At 36.1% G+C, this 19,188-nt stretch overlaps 1 protein-coding gene across 2 annotated transcripts in view; it reads right to left on the bottom strand.

The window, feature by feature from the left end:
* Nucleotides 1-19,188, bottom strand: part of LOC128857358 (myotubularin-related protein 4) — a 59,525-nt gene that overhangs the window by 2,090 nt on the left and 38,247 nt on the right. The window contains exons 2-17 of one of the 2 annotated variants that reach the window (XM_054093078.1): nt 17,900-18,021; nt 16,971-17,830; nt 16,705-16,895; nt 16,441-16,636; nt 16,141-16,326; nt 15,906-16,070; nt 15,711-15,837; nt 15,536-15,641; nt 13,792-14,333; nt 13,459-13,718; nt 12,775-13,388; nt 12,544-12,700; nt 12,277-12,384; nt 7,397-7,777; nt 3,558-3,760; nt 784-907 (exon numbers count right to left, since the gene is read on the bottom strand). In XM_054093078.1, coding sequence (XP_053949053.1) covers nt 784-907; nt 3,558-3,760; nt 7,397-7,777; nt 12,277-12,384; nt 12,544-12,700; nt 12,775-13,388; nt 13,459-13,718; nt 13,792-14,333; nt 15,536-15,641; nt 15,711-15,837; nt 15,906-16,070; nt 16,141-16,326; nt 16,441-16,636; nt 16,705-16,895; nt 16,971-17,830; nt 17,900-18,017 — 4,338 coding nt within the window. In that variant the 5' untranslated portion in view covers nt 18,018-18,021. The remainder of the gene's footprint in view (nt 1-783; nt 908-3,557; nt 3,761-7,396; nt 7,778-12,276; nt 12,385-12,543; nt 12,701-12,774; nt 13,389-13,458; nt 13,719-13,791; nt 14,334-15,535; nt 15,642-15,710; nt 15,838-15,905; nt 16,071-16,140; nt 16,327-16,440; nt 16,637-16,704; nt 16,896-16,970; nt 17,831-17,899; nt 18,022-19,188) is intronic. The other variant, XM_054093079.1, reaches the window with a different exon arrangement.

Below are 19,188 nucleotides of genomic sequence, written 5' to 3'. Positions count from 1 at the left end.
TCCAACTTTTTATTCAGAACCAAGTTTTACCCAGAAAAATTCTGGGTATGCAGTTTTATAGCCCAAACCAAATTGGTATAACAAAGTGTGGATTCGATTCAAATTTATTTGAGGTTTGCCCTTCGACCACATGGTCTTTTGTGCCCTCTACTCATCACAGACCTTCATCCAGACTCCATTTCCTTATTAAACTTAAGATAGAGCTGAATTGAGCTAGGCATACGTGCCTTTCTTCCAGCTGCAAGTGGCCGAGATGTCTCAATTTGTTCCGCGCTATAGCAGTGCATTAAAGAAGGCGGATTGGAGTGTTCTGGGATTAGTCGCAGAAACGACAAGTTTCAGTGAACCATATCCTGACCATGTACAAATGGCTGCGCAGTCTGCAATGGCTTGTGAGAATGCCCATGAACATGAAAAAAATCTTTATTTTGACCTTTACGCGATTCCTTGCTTGCTTGGTTGTATACTGCAGCTATCTAATTCACAAGTGTCAAATATGATTGACGTACGATGCGTCACATTGTACTTTGTTATATTAATGGGCTATAAAATTGCATTCCCATTTTTTTTCTTAAATATTCTGCCTAAGTAGAAGTAGTAATTTTTCAAGTTGATACCTACAGTAAATGCATTTTCCAATTTATCAGTTATACAATCACGCCTAAGTCAAGAAAAATATCGTATTAAAATGTGAGTTACTATGATTGAGATACACTTCAAAAGCGTGGCCACTGAAGTATATATCTTTATTCGTTGATTGGTTTTAGTATTTGCAATATTTACCTGTATTCTCGTAGTAACGGCATGGTAACAAGGTCCACACAATCTCACGGGATTGAAAAGTTTTGCATCAGGTAGTGGTGCCCAAAACTCTGAACAGTCGGCACAAAATATCTGCCCACACGAACTAAATAGAGGACAAGGAATATTAATTTGGTACAGAGTAATAAAAGATAAATAAATACATATACAAGTATTTAAAAAAAAAGCAATAAAAATTTAAAAAATCCATGAAATTTATGGAAGCGTTGTTGGCATATTCATAGTCAAAATTAAGCTGAATTTAATAATGTTTTCGTATTGGCTATTTAAGGGATTAATACATGTTGCATTAAGGTGGAGGAGGCCCAATGCAGGCTGGCTTTGCTTCGGTAACTGTCAAAAATAAATATAACAATACTAAAATAAATGATATTTGACCAAACGTTAGCTTTGCTTGAAGTACGGCGAAGTCTCAAATAGCTCAATGTTCTATTTGCTGCGCTTTGAAATTAGGAGTTGAACACTCCTGTTTTTCATTTAATTGGTTTAGCTTCCTTTGCGAGTTTTAGGTAGATTAGAGAGCTTGTTTATTTACATTTAGGTTAGGTTATGTATATCTGGTTGATCTTATTAGATCTCACATATGTAGACTACAATGGTCCGTAGTGTTATCAGTGTTGTTGGAGTCGTGTAAAACAAAGTTCGTGATGCATGTCTTGGCGAGTTTTAAGAAACAGTTCAAACTTTTTGTCAGCAAGATTCTTCAGAGTTGAAAAGTATACCGATCCCAGGCTCTTGTACGAGTTTTGCTCAGAGCGGGACAGTGGCAAAGGAGGCATTATGTGAATAAGAAAAAATGTTTGAAGAAAATTTAATAAAGGGTTAGGGGTGGTCAGAATTTTCAAAAAAAAATGGATTTTTTTTTCGAGTTATTCAACAATTAACAAAGGACGCGCGGGCGCTCCGGAGCGTTCGAGAGCAAGTAGCAAAACTTTAAATGTGTCTTTCTCAAAACAATGTTTTTTGAACTGGTGATCACTGTAACTTAAAAACCGCTTGGTAGATTTCAATAAAATTTATACTACTTTTGAAAAACATAGAAAACTGGTGCTTGATCGAAGGATTCTTTCTCGAAAAATTCCGATTTTTTTTTTAAACAAATAATTGACGTTTTTTTCTTGAAAATCTGAAAAATATTTCCTGAGACCGCCATATTGTAAATTTTGAAAAATAAAGTTTCGGCACAAGATCATCTATTAATAAAACTAATTTCTCTGCTCACACAAACAGTGATCACTTTTACAATTATTACTTTTGCTAAAGTCAGGTCGAAACATGATGTATTAGTGCTATGTTTTTATTTTTATAAAATAAAGCAATTAACTAGCAAAAAAAAAATTTATTGAAAATATAATTTTTTTCAGGCCTCTGACTACCTCATACCGCATATAAATGCCTTGAATAGCACATATGTATGTATATATCATTCTTAAATTGTTCCTTGCCTTTAGCAAGCTTGCGCAAAGCTGAAAGTGCCCATGTTTTTGTCGAACTTTCGAAAACTTTTTCCAGAGCTTTCATCGTTGGTGTGATTGACCTCTTATTTTGCACATTTATTAAAAGAAAAATTCGCAAAATGTTTTCACAGCTTCTAGCTGACATTATGATTCAAAAACGTATTATGTATCTTTTTACGAATCATCTGATGACAGTATTCCTAGCCATACAAGTTTTCAAAGCCAGGCAAAGCGAATACAGCAAACAAAGCCAGCCTGTATGGGGCTTCATCTTTAGCTTAATTTTGAATACAAAAGTACCTCATTATTGTTGCCGACAATTTTAGCGGTCAACGCACAAACTTTTTAAACATTTAACATACATTTCTTCCAAGGCTGATAGAAATAATTAAATATAAGTACATATATTCCAAGAAGGGAAGTGAAAGTAAACAATTAAGAGGTTACATATGTCCAGAATTTTCAAAAAATCGATTTATTTTCGATATTTCGAAAGTATGGTATCTTAAGAATATACTGTGAAATTTGCATGCGCAAATTTCCAATATTATAGCTTCTACAGCCCATTAACTAGGTGGAGACCGGTGCGCGCACTCTTGTACCTCAAACTTTAAACTCGTTTTTCTCGAAACTACTTTTTGCGGGATACAGTTTTTAATATTTTTTTATTTTATTTTTTTAATTCGAAAGTGTCTTCTCTATAGATTTGATTTTTGATATTTGTATTAAAAAATTGTATTAACATAATAAAAGTGTGACATTTATAACGTAAAACGCATACTTTTTTTTTTTAATGCCGTAAATTGCCAAATTTTTTGAAATTCAAAAATTCGGCACAACAGTCTATCTACAACTTTATTTTACAATATTCTTTTTACTTTTTACAGATCCATCAACATTTCAAGGAGAAATGATGCAGACCGTGGAGCAACTGTTTTTTCATTGTACTTTGGGTCACGTGTGTTTTTATATACATACAATACTAATTTTTGTAAAGAAGAATTAAAATAAATTTTTTTATAAAGTTTAAGTACTAATAAACAATGCATACATTTTTTTCATATTTATTTCTATTATTATCCTTCCTTTTAGCGCATTTTTGGCACTGCTGGACGTATGTAACCCCTTAATTCATAGTCAATAAACAAAAAATACTTTGTTATTAACAGATGAATAATGCAAACAGTAAGAAATTATTATTTTTAAATTCGAAATAAGAATGAGAAAATTAAATTAAAAATGTATAATATTTCTTCTCAAGTCTTTTGACTTTCGCACCGGCAATGATGTCTTCGTCGGCCTATCCAGAATTCGACTTGACAGCTGGTGCAGCGTTTCACAGCATGATCGGGGACCCAGAGGACACTTGTGGTGCTTGGTTGTTGTATGGAGGAACTAGCGCTAGAAGAGGGAGCACTGCGATCTTCAACTGCCTCCCAAGAGCATATCGAAGCATTCTCAATATTATCCATAGCTGAACACTGGAAAATAATAAGTTGAAAAATACGAGTTATTACTAGGTAGCACATATACATATGTATGTAAGTTTGTATGTATATACAAGTGCATACTTAGTCTTGCAAGCAAGAATTAGCACAAAAAAAGAATTGAAATTTTAAACTGTAAGGGGATCAATAGAGGAGAAGTGCACATGCGGTTAGCGACATTTTTCAAAAACAAAAAAAAAGTTAGCGCAGAAAAAACGTACAAGAATTCCAACAAGTTAAGTGCACTGGTGTAATACATCTTTGCGAGATAAGTATTTTGCAAAGCAAACAACAGCAACAACAGCAAAGTTAGTTTGGTTCAGGAGCGACAGCGAGAACAAACGAACGAAAAAATGCAAAAACCGCACAAAGCAATCAAGCTGCATTTGTTGCAACAATTCAATAAAAGTTTTTCGCAAAAAATAGCATATCGATTGGTTTACAAATGAAGGTGTGGAACATTTTTTAAGTTAAAAAGTTATTTTTATATTAAAAAAAGACACATTTTTTCACTGAAAAATTAAAATCACGAACAATTCAAGAACTTGAAGTAGTATTTTTTTTTTTTTTTGGCTTGGTATTATATAATATATAACCTTGATATTTATGAATATGTATGTCCGAAATCGGGTTGAATACTTTTTCAAAACAAGGTTTCATGATTTTAATCATTATCTAATTTTAGTAATTCAAAATTGTTGGAAGGTTCGAGATTTGTTTAAATGAGAGCTCTGCTTGTTACACATACTTGTAAACATTGAATTTGATCTTGATTTTGAATTAGAACGTGTATTTCTGTCCGTCCGACTGCCTATGAAATGAAAATACTTGGGTTTTCTTTAAGGGGTTACATGGGTTTCGCTGGTTCAAAAAATCGAATTATTTTTTTTTTTGGCTTATTAATTTCTACAAGATCTCAGGAATATTATTCTAAATTTTCATGTCGATCCGAATAATAAATTCGGAGACACAGCCGTTGGAATGTGTGCGCTCCAAGCTACTTTTATTGTTACTCAAAACTTTAAACGCTTTTTTCTCGGAACCATGTTTTCAAAGTCGGTTGTCAAATGTTCTGGAAAACTACTCAACCGATCTTGATGAAATTTTTCATAGGTGTTCCAACTATAATATACTCGTGCTTGAACGAAGGATTCTGTTTTTTTTTTTTCAATTACAACTATTTAAAAAAAACAAAATGCCAAGCAAATTTGACCGAAATTTTCATTTTTTTGGAAAAATGTCTGCCAAAATTCCAATTTTTACTTTTTTTCTTCTATTCGTTCAAGCACGAGTTTATGGTCTTAACTAAAGCACTTATTTTTGTTTTTTTATTTTTGATGAGTCTGTCAGGAGTTATGCTGCCAACGCGGACGCACCTGTTTGTCGAGAGGTCACCGGAAATTACGTCACAATGGAGGAGTTTTAATTTTTTCTTTTTTGAAAATTTCAGAAATTATTCTTTAAATATGTATCTATAAGACAGAAAAAAGTTTGAATTAAATAAATAATTTTTTACATAGAAAAAAAAAATATTGAAAATAGGCCTTTTTTACCCGACGAAACCCATGTAATCCCTTAAGTAACTTAGTGCAACTGTTACTTTTGAACAAAGAACAAAGTTGTAATTTGAAATGGTAGAGGCCGGTCAACAGACTCGCACCATCTTGGGATATGCTGCAGTGCTCAATTTGTAGTACATCTGCATTGTGAAAAACTAATTAACTATTATATTATATGAAGTAAAAACTTCTCGAAATTTGTTCGCCTTATTTCGACGATGGATAGTGATGCCAAATAGCTTTCGAACCAATTTTCAATTCCTTAGCAAAGGGACAATTACTCTAAAGCACTTGTACTATAATATATTGAATACCTTTTCTCTATTGAAGACGTATTTTCTCTTTTTTAACTTTTTTTTGAACGCTGGCAGGCACAACTGCCTTTATCACAGAAGTACCAGAAAGGACTGTTTTGGAAGCTTCTTAGATACATTGTAGGATAAAGTTCACTGAAGACATTTACCGGAAAATCTATAATATAATATATAGCCTCAAAATTTGTATACCTTGCGTCGGCAAGACTTTTACTGTTTGTTCTAATGAAAAATAATATTACAGAATTACCAAAATTATTCAATTTACTAAAACTTTAACAAAAAAATAATTTATTGCGGATTATTCCGTTCTTGGTGATAGGAGAAAGTATTGGTTCGCGCGGACTATTCAGCTCTTGGTGATAGGAGAGAGTTTTTGCTTGCGGATTATTCCGTCGAATGATGCAAAAGGGTTAACAGATGGTCAGGGAGTGGTTAAGTTTTGTTATTTTCATTCAATTTAATTCAATTCAATTTCAATTATGATTTTTATTCCTTAAACGCGAAATGCTAAAATGTTTCTTTATCAGCAAAAATATGTTATAAATGAAACGATTCAGTTACATGGAAAAAATAAATACGAAAGATACACGTTTTTAGGTTAAGGGGACTCAGTGGTCTAGAAATTTCAAAAAATCAATTTTTAAGAATATACTGAAAAATTTTCGTGCGGAAATTACCAATATTATAGCTTATACAGCCCATTAACTAGGTAGAGAGCGGTCCGCGAGCTCCTGTACCTCAAACTTTAACCCTTAGAGTACGGGGGACCTAAAGTCCCCCAAGATTAGTTTTTCTTTAATAACTCGTAAATAATTTCTATCTCTCTTTTTCCCTTTAGGTAGGTCGAGTCTTATTTTAAATCCTGTATAAAAACTTATCGTTTTTTAATTTACTAACAGTCAAAAAATTTTTGTGTGGGGGACTTTAGTGTCCTTTATGTTATCCGTATTCTAAGGGTTAAACTCATTTATCTCGAAACAACTTTTTTCGGCTTGGTGTTGTCAAAACAAAAAACAAAACACTATTCAAGCGAATCGTCTGAAATTTTAATATGTTGTTCACAACATCAATGGCTATCGCTCGTACTAGAATCACCTTTTATTTCAATTATTTCGTATTTTCAAATACAAAACCACGCCATTTTGTAATTTTTTTTTTATTCTAGTACGGGACATAGCTACAGTCATACTGATTAATAATTTTTTTGGGTTTTGTGCTTTAGATATATAGAAGAGCCAAAAAGGGACAACACCGTCCAGGTGCAATTTTTCGGGAGGCTCCACTTCAGCGCCATTTTTTAAATTATTAAAATTAAAGGGATGTCGTAAAGAGAACAGCGGTTAAGAGAGTAAGACTTAAATGTTTTGTTGAAGCCTATGGAATAAAAAGGAATAATAAATAAAAATAAAAAAAATAATTTTTTTTTTCATTTTTGTATATAAAAGAAGTTAAATAGAAAGCCTAAAAATTTAAATATCGTTTTAAATTTCTTTTATTGTAAAAAAAAAATCCTGAAAATACCCTAAATTTTCGAGCTCTAGACCACCGGGTCCCCTTAAGTTTAAGTATTCGTCAATGCTGTATGTATAAAACTGCAAAATACTGATTATTCTTCATTCAAGACATTCTTAACAAATTTGTGTGTATATCGATATACTATTTCATTATTGCGATAGGCAAGTAACCGCTATATACGGTACACCAAGTTTTTTAACAATGTAAGGAAAATCAAAAAACAAAATTCACAAACTGACCGCCGACAAGGAACTATTGCTATCACCGCAATCGCAACTACAATTGCGAATTAGTGTCGTCACTGCGACGTCATTATCGTCGTCAGTCAGCAAATCATCTTCGTTGCTATAGCAAAGGCTACAACTGAAACTGTGATGGCGTCTACGCTGGTTGTAACTGTTTTGGCAATGGCAATGACAATAACGATAACGGGAGAGCAGTCGATAATGGTGATCGAGCGTGGTGTTGTAACGTTGCAAACGATGATGTAGCTTGTGGGGTCGTTGTTGTCGCATTTGCTGTTGTTGCAGTAGTTTGCACTTCTTACACGATCTAGCATTTAAGAGTTGGCATCTGGTACGTTCAAATATTTTACGTCTGCTAACTAACAGCTCATCTACCTTGATTGGGTGTAGTAGATAGAAAGTATGTACTAATATATGCACATATTTATACATATGCAACTACATATATGAATACAGTCAACGTCAAACGAAAGTGTACACCACATATTGACAAGTTGTGCCTATTCATTTATTTAAAAGCACAGTTCATACTACAACAAATACCATGTAAAACAAAGTTTCAAACTTTGTACAAAATGTATAAGAATTCGCCGAATTTTACTTAGAATTTCAAGCTTTTCACTCAGATTTTCGGAAAAAAGTTTCAAGTACACTATGCAATTTTATCATTAAATTTTGGTATAGTAGATTTTGTTTTCGGTTGCGATCTTTTGCATTTTCTCCATATAACGCCTATTCCACAAATTTTTTTATATGGAAGAAAACACCCAACATCGTCAGCAGAAAAAATTGTCAAAAATCAACACGATTTTTGAACCACTTGAAAATTTTGAGCAAAAAGTTAAACATTTTGATGAAAATTTGCTGATTTTTTACAAATTTGCTTTATGTGGCTTTAGTTGTAATATGAGCTATATTAAAAAAAAATTAAATTACACAACAAAAAAATAAATAAATAAATGAAATTACAAAATAAATAAATGTATAGTTAAAACTTATCAATATGTGGTGTACACTTTCTTTTGACGCTGACTGTATGTACACAAACCGAAAAAGGCATTGGCACAATTCATGAATAATATAAAAAGAAAAAAACTACAAATATTGACTCACTTCGTATACTCTAAACAAATCTATATATTAGTTTTGCGAAATAGAAATCCATTATTTTCTCGGTAGATGGCTGTAGTGATCGATATCTCTCTCGTAAAGTACCGATCAAGCAATTTAAAGTTTGTGCTCGTTGTCAAGGTGACATTTCACACTAAAAAATCCTTTAACAGCGGAAGTCAATAAAGAGAAGACCCGGTACATTTTACAGGTTTTCTTCGATAAAAGTGAAAATACAAGTAAGGCCTCTAAAATTGCGAATGGAGGCTTATGGTTTCGATACTGTAACAGCTAATTATGTGCAATTTTGGTTTCGTCGATTCCGTGTAGGCATTTTTGATGTTAAAGAAAGTGTCGATAAAGAACACAGAGACAATCGAAGTTGACCGTCATGTTAGTAGACGTAGCATTGCCCAAGAGCTAAAGATTGACCATAAAACAGTTTTAAACCATTTGTGCAAAAATGTTACTCAAAAATAATGAATTTCTTTTTCCGAAAACTACGAGGTGAAGTCCAAAATGCACAAGACTGGCGTCATAAAAATGTTTTTGATGGCGCCATTTTTTAATGAGTTAATGCGTTGGAAGTTACATCAATAGTTGACTTTCATTGAAAGCTTGATGATATTCGGTTCAGTGGAAGCGAAGTTATTGCGTCTAAAGTGTCAGTATGTTTCTCATCGGTACAAAAATGAGTTTCGAACAAAGAGCTGATATCAAATTTTGTTTTAAAATCGGTAAAGCATTTACCGAAACATTTGAATTGATAAAAAAAGTTTATGGCGATGATTGTCTATCTCGTGCTAGAGTTCATGAGTGGTTTACACGTTTCAGAAATGGTTGTGAGGACATAAATGACAATGAACATACGGGCCGCCCAAAATCAGTAATCTCCTAAAACTCCATCGAAATTGTTCGTAAATTTATCAAAAATGAACCGAAATCATCGTTGACATTCATGGAATTGGCGTTGAATATCTCTAAAACAACGATTTATCGCATTTTAACTGATCATTTGGGCTTACGAAACGTCTGTGCACGTTTCATTTCGCACAAGCTTTTGGTCCTCAGAAAAATTGCTCAGAATTCAACATTCGAAAAACCTCATTAAAGAGGCGAGAAAAGACGAGAACTTCCTTTACAACATTGTAACTGGTGATGAATCGTGGTGTTTCCAACATGTACCTGAAATTAAGCGTCAAAGTGCCGGAATGGAAGGCCCAAGACGAGCCATCACCGTTTACACAACAGTCGGTTTTACGTTACCGAAACGACCCGGATTTATATCCGGCCAAGGACTGTCACTCCAGCAGCATTCCCCGTATGTAAATATAGGGAATGTTTATGCTGCTACAACAACAACAACGAGCCCCCCCAAAAAATCGCGTTTGGAGAAGTCAAAAATCAGGTCGATGCTCATTTGTTTTTACGATTCCAGGGAATTCCGAGAATTGTCCATAAGGAGTTCGTGCCAATGGGCCAAACCGTCAATGCAATTTTCTATCTTGGCGTTTTGAAGCGTTTGTTTAGGCATCTCTATTCTAGCGTTGCCAGGATATGTTCATTTATACCAGTTGCTTCATCTATTTGCCACTTGCTAATGCTTAGGGAAAAGAGGAGACCTATTCATTTGCATTAAAACTTTCTACTCTACTGCGAGGTTGCCATAAGAGATTAATTATTGCTGCTCGATTTTCGATAATTATTCAAATACTTCTGTCATAATTATTTATGTAACTTATGCATGAACATATATATGACTTGCGGGAATATATAATAATAAATATATAATACAGCCACAGCTATTCACGACACCCAGTGTGCATCTTTTATCTTCCTACATACACTGTGTCAATACCTTTCTCGGTTTGTGTAGATCGTAAAGTAAAAAAATGTAAGTTGAGCAACGTTGGGGCAATAGTTTTAAGATTTGCAAAAATGTGGGGAGCATCATTAAAGTGATGATAGTAAACTGAGAATATTGACTGCAAAATTTATGAGTTTTAATTTTAGGTCAACACAATTTTTCGTTCTTATTAAAGCTTCTGGGTTATTTTATATATGGTTGTCTAAAAAGAACAGGTCCATATTGATAGGCTGTGATGGTTCTGATGTTTTGGTGACGCCCGATAAACTATTGTTTTATTATTCAATCGCTGATGCCAAATGACCATGGCAAGTTATTCGATTGAACAGCATATGCAGCAGATGATAAAACTTTGCTATAAACGATTTGAGGGGATGGTTGGCTCTAGTGGAAAACGATGTCTGATTCCATACATAATGGTATGCATGGACTTTACAAAAAAAAAATTTAATTTTATTAATGCCACGCAAGAATTATTTTATCCTCTTTCGACTGGCCTTTATTGGAAAACCCCTTCAAAACAAAATCTATGTTCAATGGATAATAAGAAACCCTGCATTACATTTTTTAAGAGTTGGGACCCATAGGTGGGCATATGCGATTTTTTACTATGTTGTTTTTGTAGCAGCAATACTAAGCCCTGTCAATGTAGTGTATATCACCGGTCGTCTTCGTCTAACTCATCTAAAGGTGGGCCCAGGAAACTTGCTGTTTCGACAGGTTGGGTCCAGAGGAGATGGGTGTTAGATGAGTGGGTTTAGGGGGGCATGTGAAAAGGTGGTTAATGTCCTGCAGGGTGCCTTCACATGGAGGACAAATGTTTAATATGTCTGGGTCAGTTCTGGATAAGTAGGAGTTTAACCTGCTACAATATCCAGAACGTAATTGTGCCATTTCTATGGTAACCGGTTCTACGTTACTGGAATGACTCGGGTTTTCCCCGACCAAGGGCAGCCACCCCAGTACCCAGCCCTGTCTAGTAAACCGTTAATCATCATTTTTTACTATCAATGGCTTTGTGCGTGACTACCATTTGTTACGTCCTCGGATCGAAACCCACTGTGGGCATGGACCACCAAATGATAGAAAAGGATTTTTTGCTTTTTCAAACGAAGGGCTCTCGACAAGCAAGGACAAATCGCCGAGTGTATTTCTGTCATGAAAAAAAAGCTTCTCATATAAAAAACCATCTACTAATCGGAAGCGTCATAAAACTACAGGTCCCTCCAGACTGCAAGTTGGAGGAGTAGCTGGGCCAAATACCCAATAAAGGGTATTCGTAATAATTATGTATTAATTTTATTTATAATATTTATTTATATTAGAACCTATTCTTGAATTGGAGCTTGAGCAAATCCCAAAACTCGCGCACAGTACCCGCACATTGTCGCATATTTTCGCTAAAAAAATGACTATGATATAGTATCGCTATGGACCAAAATGATCTCTGCGTGGCTTCGTGTAGCCAATATAACCTAACCTAGCCTAAAATTGGCTGTTAATTAAGAGCACCAAGCAATTCAGGATAATTCTCGAAAATACGTGACTATTTATGCTTTAAAATTGGAACACTACAAAATATTCTTTTTAATTATCATTAAGAAATGCGATGTTGGATGCCAAAACAAACGTCGAAAGAATTTTCTCACGAAGATGAAACACAAGGTTGCAAATCTAGTATTAAAAAATAGACTTTTTTTAGAGAGTGAAGTATTTTTTATAGATTTTTTCGGTTGTAATATATTTTGGTTTTCAATTGACTGCCCGATATGTAAAAAATAAAACCTAGTAACTTTGCGTCACCACTGTTTGCTATCCCACCCGATCCATGTTGATCATCTTGTTCTTTGCAGAGTGCAATTAAAGGTATTATTAACTCCAGCTGCCAGTTCCTTACCTGCTCATCGTTGGCGTTTGTTTGTGCAACGTTACAGCTAGGACATATTTTCTTAAGTAATGCCATACGCATGTCATGAATTTCGCGCAACAATACATCCTCACGCACCTAAAATCACAATGTTATAGAAAAAATTTTATTAATAAAAAATATATATAATTATTTAGAATTTTTAAGTCTTTTTAATTTCGTTTAGCGACACAAAAAATTCCTTATGATTTGAATAAAATCACTCATTTAAATTTTGAGCATTGACCCTTTGCATACCTTGTGTTCAAGCACAATTTGTTGTAGTCGCAGATTTTGTTCACTCAGCGCATGCGCCAATCCGTCTGGACAGGAAATTGTAATTTGTGGTCGTTCCTGTTGTGCGGGCGGTGTCATTGGCAAAGATCGGGCACCAGGCAGAGAAAACCGTGTTGTGCTAAATGGAATATAATAAAAGAAAAAAACATGAATTTTTGTCGTAAATGGAATTGATGCATGCAATTTGATCACCTTCCATTGGCTAGTTTTATGTTAATGCCATCAAAGTAGCGATTTGGATTGGAGTTTGACGATGAAGTGCGTCGTCGACGTTGTGTGGCTGCACCACCTACCGTACCGATCTCCCCATGACCACCACCCCTACCACCTGCACTCGTCATAGTTGCAAAACCAGTTGGTGTCGTCGGCAATGATACCCCGTTATTCGAGATTGTCTGGCATTTGCCACTTACAGATATTTCCAATTTTCGATGCTCTGGCAAAATGATGATGCTTTCATTCATGGAATCGCTGGAATGCGCATGAGTATTTGGAAATGGATCAGCAGCATCGTCGTCATCGATGCCGGGGTCATCGCTATCAGCTTCATTCCCGCTTTTATTGTCACAATTCCTATCTGGAGTGGTCGTAGTTGTTGCGAGGCTATTGTTGCTGTTTCTAATATTATTTAAATTATTGAGTGAAGACGATGTAGAAGAGACGGAGGCATTACTAGATGAAGTTGACAAGATATTTGAACGATTCGAGGTGCTACTGACGCCGTGAACTTTTGGTAAAATACTGTTTTGCACGCCATTGACGCCAATGCTATTTCCATTGGTATTACAGGTTGATGAAGTTTTGCGCTAAAATATGGTAATGTAATATTAAATATCACTCACTTGAAAATATTCGCAATAAATCTAAACTGAATACCTCTTGTTTCAATAAAACATATGGGGAGGTTAAGCCAAGTTCCGTTTTGTCAGACGTTGTGGACAATCTTTCTGGCGAACCAAAACCATCGGCAACATCAATTTCTTTCGTGGCAAATGTTTTAATTTCGCTACAATCATTATTTTGCCTTCTCTCTATCGGCACTAAGGTATCTGTGCTGGTATTGATCGAGCCATACCAAATGCTCTGTCGCTCATCTGCTTCCCTTGTAGCAGTACCGTCAACATCGTAGCTTACATCTAACATAGAAATGAAGTTCAGAATAAAATAAATACACATTTGCGGTAGCTCAAAAGTTCCATTAATACTCACCACCTAAATTGACGCTCAACATCAGATCCTCGTTCATGCACTTCTTGTACATATCTAATTTGTTACCACCTCCCGAATCTCTAATTTCTGTGGCCACCAAAGCAGCATTCACATTCTCATTCTGACTCACACCATCCACCTCAGTGCCGTTATAAGTAGTATTTTGAACACCAGTTATTTTATGCGTAATGTCAATTTCGTTTGAATTAAAAACGTTTGACTCGGGCTCCTCCTCAAATGGAGCACTGTTTGAACCCATTGACAACATATCGTTGCAGTTTTTAGATTTATCGTGCTGAAATATGTCTTCAATAGCATTTTCAACGTCCGTTACATTATCGTTCAATTCTTTTCGTTCTTCCTTTGACAATTCGTCTGTAGGTTTTCCACCGTTAAAGTAGTTTACCTTGTCCTGGTTATTTAGTTGCATGGTGAGATTTTGTATTTTTTGTATTGTATCATTTACGTTGTCTGGCGAATCTTCACGTTCGGACTGCGTATCCGCAATGGAGTTGTTTTCCGAATTCGTAGCCAAAGTTAAGCTAAAATAAAAGATCAAATAAAGTATGTCTAAAATTTATGGAGATCATATGAAATATGTTGCTGTTGTTGTAGAAGCATACATTTTTCAAGCAGAAATCTTTGCGGTAGGAAAGACTGCAGAAATGGCACTAGCAAGGACATCGAGAAACTCCAACATAAATATATACGTTGACAGTCAAGCGGCAATATGAAATTTCTTCTAAAAACGTTCTTAGGACTAGGGAAGCCATAGAGAGACTAGCCGCAGACAGACGGTTACACATCTATTGGGTACACGGACTTAAAGGCATTGCAGGAAACGAAATTGTAGATGAGATTGCCAAAAGCGCTGTTAGCATATATAATAAAACAATTCGAACAAGAAAGCAACATACTGAAACCTTTAAATACGGTATACAATGACATCGCTGCGGACATGAAAACACGGATAGACAGGAGGTGGAATAACCTAGCCACTTGTAATACCGCAAAAATCATGTGTACATAGAATACAGCCCTATCTAGAAAGGAAAGTAGAACTGTCGTAGGTATACTGATAGGCCAGTTTGTTAGCGGCACACGCATACATAATGGGAATAGCAAACAATGATAGCTGCATATTTTGTAATGAACTAGAAGAGAGGGAAACTCTCATCATCTTCTCACACCTTCTATGTTATTGCCCTGCATTAGCTAGACCCGAATGAAATGTTTAGGTGCTCTACAATATGAGAGGTTAGAATGTCTCTTGGGGTTAGAGCTTCAGAGTTTACTTAGATTCGAAAAAGACGCAGTCTTATTAAAAGAAGCCTACTACAAAAAAACGTAAGGGTCAAGCTCCATCTGGTACCACTAAGGACCAATAGGTCTACATATGTGATGGCTTTCATCCAGCCAAGCCAACCTAATCTAACCTAACCTGTAGAAGCATAAATATTCCACATAATATATACGTGTGAGGAATGCTGCTGGGCTGAGAGCCTTTGGCCGGATATGAATCCGTGTCGTTCCGGTAATGTACAACCGACTGCCGTGGGAACATAAGAAATATGTTCACAGTGATTGGTGAGCATTTTTTAATCCTCCTCCACTACTGGAAGTTAAGCTATTTTCTACTAGCTGACTTATATCCTTGCGATTACTAATCGACCATATAAAAACTTCTCTTATAAATTAAATGATCTGCATACACAGAGTAGAACAGCAGGATAGTATAGCTTACTTCGGTTCCACAGTCATGTTTGGGTCGCTCGAACGACGTGATATTCCACTTTGCATAATGTTCGCTGAGATTAAATCACCATATGAACGTGTTTTTGTCATAGGACCTTGAATAGATATATTTTTGTTTTACAATTTATACGTAAAATTATGATAAAATAGCAGAAAAAACTTACTGATCGATCCCTGCACACTTTCGTTACTATTATTAGGAAAATCAATGCTATTTTGATTACCCAAGCTGCCTAAATAAACATCAGTCCATAGGTATAAGTCTCTTACATGATGCGCAGGCCAAATTACCTATGTGGAAAGAGATATAGGAATTTAATTCAAAGCATATGCATTTAAGTATTCATATTTGAATTTACCGCATCTCTGTTTTGTAAGTATAGTGGATTTTTATACATTGGCCCTGAGAGAAAAGGCCATACTGAGTATGTACGCTCAAATACTGACTTTTCCAATCGCTCCTTGTAGGTGTTGCACAGAAAGGTACCAAATAGACATGAATGCGAATGTTGTGCTAATTTTATCTGAAATAGGAGATAATATCATAAATTAATTTGTACACACTTACAATTTTGCTTTAATTTTGCAAATTACCAAGTAAGCCATGTTGAATTCAAAACTGCATGGGAATTGTTTGTGTATTTGATGCACCAAATCCAGCCATTGTAAAAAAACAGGACATCTTTCATTTAGCTCATCAGAACCGGGCCCATGACCACAGCGATCAGAATATTTGTGGCCAAAACTTAGCCATTCACGTTCAACTAATACGCGGAAACCCTAAAAAAGAAATAATTACAAATTTTATTTGCACGACTATGCGTTTTTATAATATAGAAGACCGAATCTGTTTTTTAATTTGTTTACAATATAATGAAAATCGTATGTCATTACCTCTACAGTGCGGTAGAAAGGGTCCAAACACAGTTCTGCTGTGGCCACGATTTGTGGCGTGCGATCCCACCCATCCGAGCAGTGTACCAATACTGGCCGCCCTTTCTTCTCGATGGCGTGACATACGGTTACGGTAGCAGCCAATAATCCAGAGAGATGTTGCAGCCACATCGTCTTCTCGAGTAAGCCTAACCAACTAACGAAAAGAAAAAATCGCTCAAATTAAAACCAACACGCAATGCAACAAAGCCATTCAAAGTTTACTTGGGACAATCTGGTGGGGAAGCGCACAGTTGTCTGAGCGCATGGAAACTCCTTCGTATGACGTGTATGTTACCCAGATTCATAAATTCAATTTCCGCACACGGATAATATTCAATGCATTCGCAACCACCACCGCGTGCCCGATTCGTTACAGCGGATGCGTAGCTACGCGCATCTACAATGAGAATTTTCTAATAGCAAAAAGGAAAAAGCAAAAAATTCTGATTGAATATACACAACTGAATATATTTTGTATTTTAACGTACCCGCACTTCGTCCAGCGCAACTTCCTCATGGCTGTTCTCACCGCTTGAGGGTGAATTCTCGCCGGAAGTCATCGATAGCCCAGGATTGGTGGACTGCATTAGACGGCGCATCTGCTCGCCTCTGTCAAAGGCACAAGCATCGGCCAAAGCTTTGAGTAGTTGTTCGTCTTTGGTACTGCGCCAACCAAACCAGCCGACCTCTGGTTGACTACAACGCGCAATCACTGCGCCCGATTTCCGATGACGCCACACCACGGCTGGCAGACGCCGCGAACCACGAAAGTTCGACACTTCATTGAGCATTTCGTCCGATATGCAACCCGGGACCAGCAATTTTTGCGGATACGAAGGACACAATTTGAACTCTTCATTCGCTTTGGAAATACGCCACGCGCCATTTAAATCGAAACCGAGTCGTTCGACTTCGCGCATAAAGTCTTCGTCATCGCGGGAGGCACGTTGTAGGCGTTCCAGGTACTCGGTAGAATTGTCAATGACGCCTCCATCGGCTAATCTGCCAACAACATCGCCATTCTGTATGCTAATCGCATCACACATATATGAGTGGAAAGGAAATGCGAAAAGTGATTCTAATGTTTCCGGCACACCCACAGACAACTGAATACGTCGCTGCCATTCGGCGCACTGCTCAGCTGTTTCAAAGGAACATTTAACTGTACTAGCGTCCTTGCAATTTATAATTAATTGAAACAGGTCACGTGTTTGTACACTCTCGATCAGTCCCAGCGGCACGGATGTCTCTGAGTTGGTAGAGTTTTTAAGCATAAATATGCGGTATGTAGAGAGCGCCAATACACCATCGTCAGTACGACCCAGATATTTGACAGATTCTCCAGCAACTGCAGGTATAAGAAAACGAAAAGCTACATTTATATTTTAGAAAGTAGCAAAGATGCAAAAGTACTAACGTTCTTGAAAGGGAACTGTCAACTGTGTATCTTCCTTCTCCATTTCTGATTTTGGGAAAAATTCAGCGGCTCGTACAATGCACAATGAAGGAGGTGGTGATCCATCCGATACTTCCATTTAACTGCAAGAAAAATAAGTAAAGGAAACATTTTATTAGATTTGTAGTTAATTTGTATTTTTTTATAAATAAAGCCGATTGGCGTATAAGGAAATAAACACTTTGCAGAGAAAAAATAAATTTATGTCTGGCTTGTTTTTCGATAAAGCACATACAATGGAAATAATCAAGTGTCGTGCAGTGGCTGAATTTTTATTTTTGGAAGGTTTAAAAGCTAAGGAAATTTATGAACGAATTTTGGAAGTGTATAAGGAATTTTCGCCATAAATTAGTACAGTAGAAAATTGGCTTGCTAAATTTACACGCGGTCGTACAAGCCTTCAAGATGATCCACATCAATGACGTCCAAAAACAGAAACAACACCAGAAATCATAGAAAGAATACAGAAAATCGTTGAGTGACTGAAGAAGATTTAGTAGAAGCCCTAGCCATCTCATGGGTGTAAGTGGCAGTGTATGCAGTATTTTGAATGAAGTATTGGGTTTACACAATGGGTGCCGCATTCCGCCCTCGCTAACAAGGGAACAAAAACACATTCGAATGAGACTTTCTTAACAACATTTAGAGCGTTAAAGTGAATTTTATGTGTCGATTCATTACTATGGATGAGGCTTTGGTCCATCACAATGATCCTAAATAAAAAAGAGAGGCTAAAGAGTGGTGTGAACCTGGTTCTTCGGCTTCGAAACGAGTTCGTGTCCAGAAATCGGCCAAAAAGGAGTTAGCATAATTTTTTTGGGATGCGAAAAGAATTTTCTTTGTGGAGTAAACTTGTAAAACAATAAATTCTGAATATTATTGTAACTTTTTAGACCAGCTGAAGGAAAAACTTCGTGGTAAGACAAAGTTTGCAAAAGAAAAGAATCTTTTTCATCAGGACAATGCACCGAGTCAGAAGAGAATTTTCACAATGGCTAAAATCCATGAATGAAAGTTGGAGTATTAAAGTAAAGAATTGTTGGAGCGTCCACCCTGGTAAATATGGTGGATGCTCCATTAATTCTTTGGCGACTTACATCTGTTTCGAGACCTAAAAGAATTCATGCGTGGAAAGCATTTTTCAATGAGGAGGTCATAACAGCTGTGGAAGCGTATTTTGCTGTCCTTCCAGCTTCTCACTTCAGGGATGGAATTCATACATTGGAATCTCGTCGGAACAAGTGCATTGA

This window comes from Anastrepha ludens, chromosome 3 (assembly GCF_028408465.1).
Source record: "Anastrepha ludens isolate Willacy chromosome 3, idAnaLude1.1, whole genome shotgun sequence".
Taxonomy (NCBI): domain Eukaryota; kingdom Metazoa; phylum Arthropoda; class Insecta; order Diptera; family Tephritidae; genus Anastrepha; species Anastrepha ludens.
Note: the sequence above shows the minus strand (reverse complement) of the source record. Positions and strands in the feature narration are given on the sequence as shown.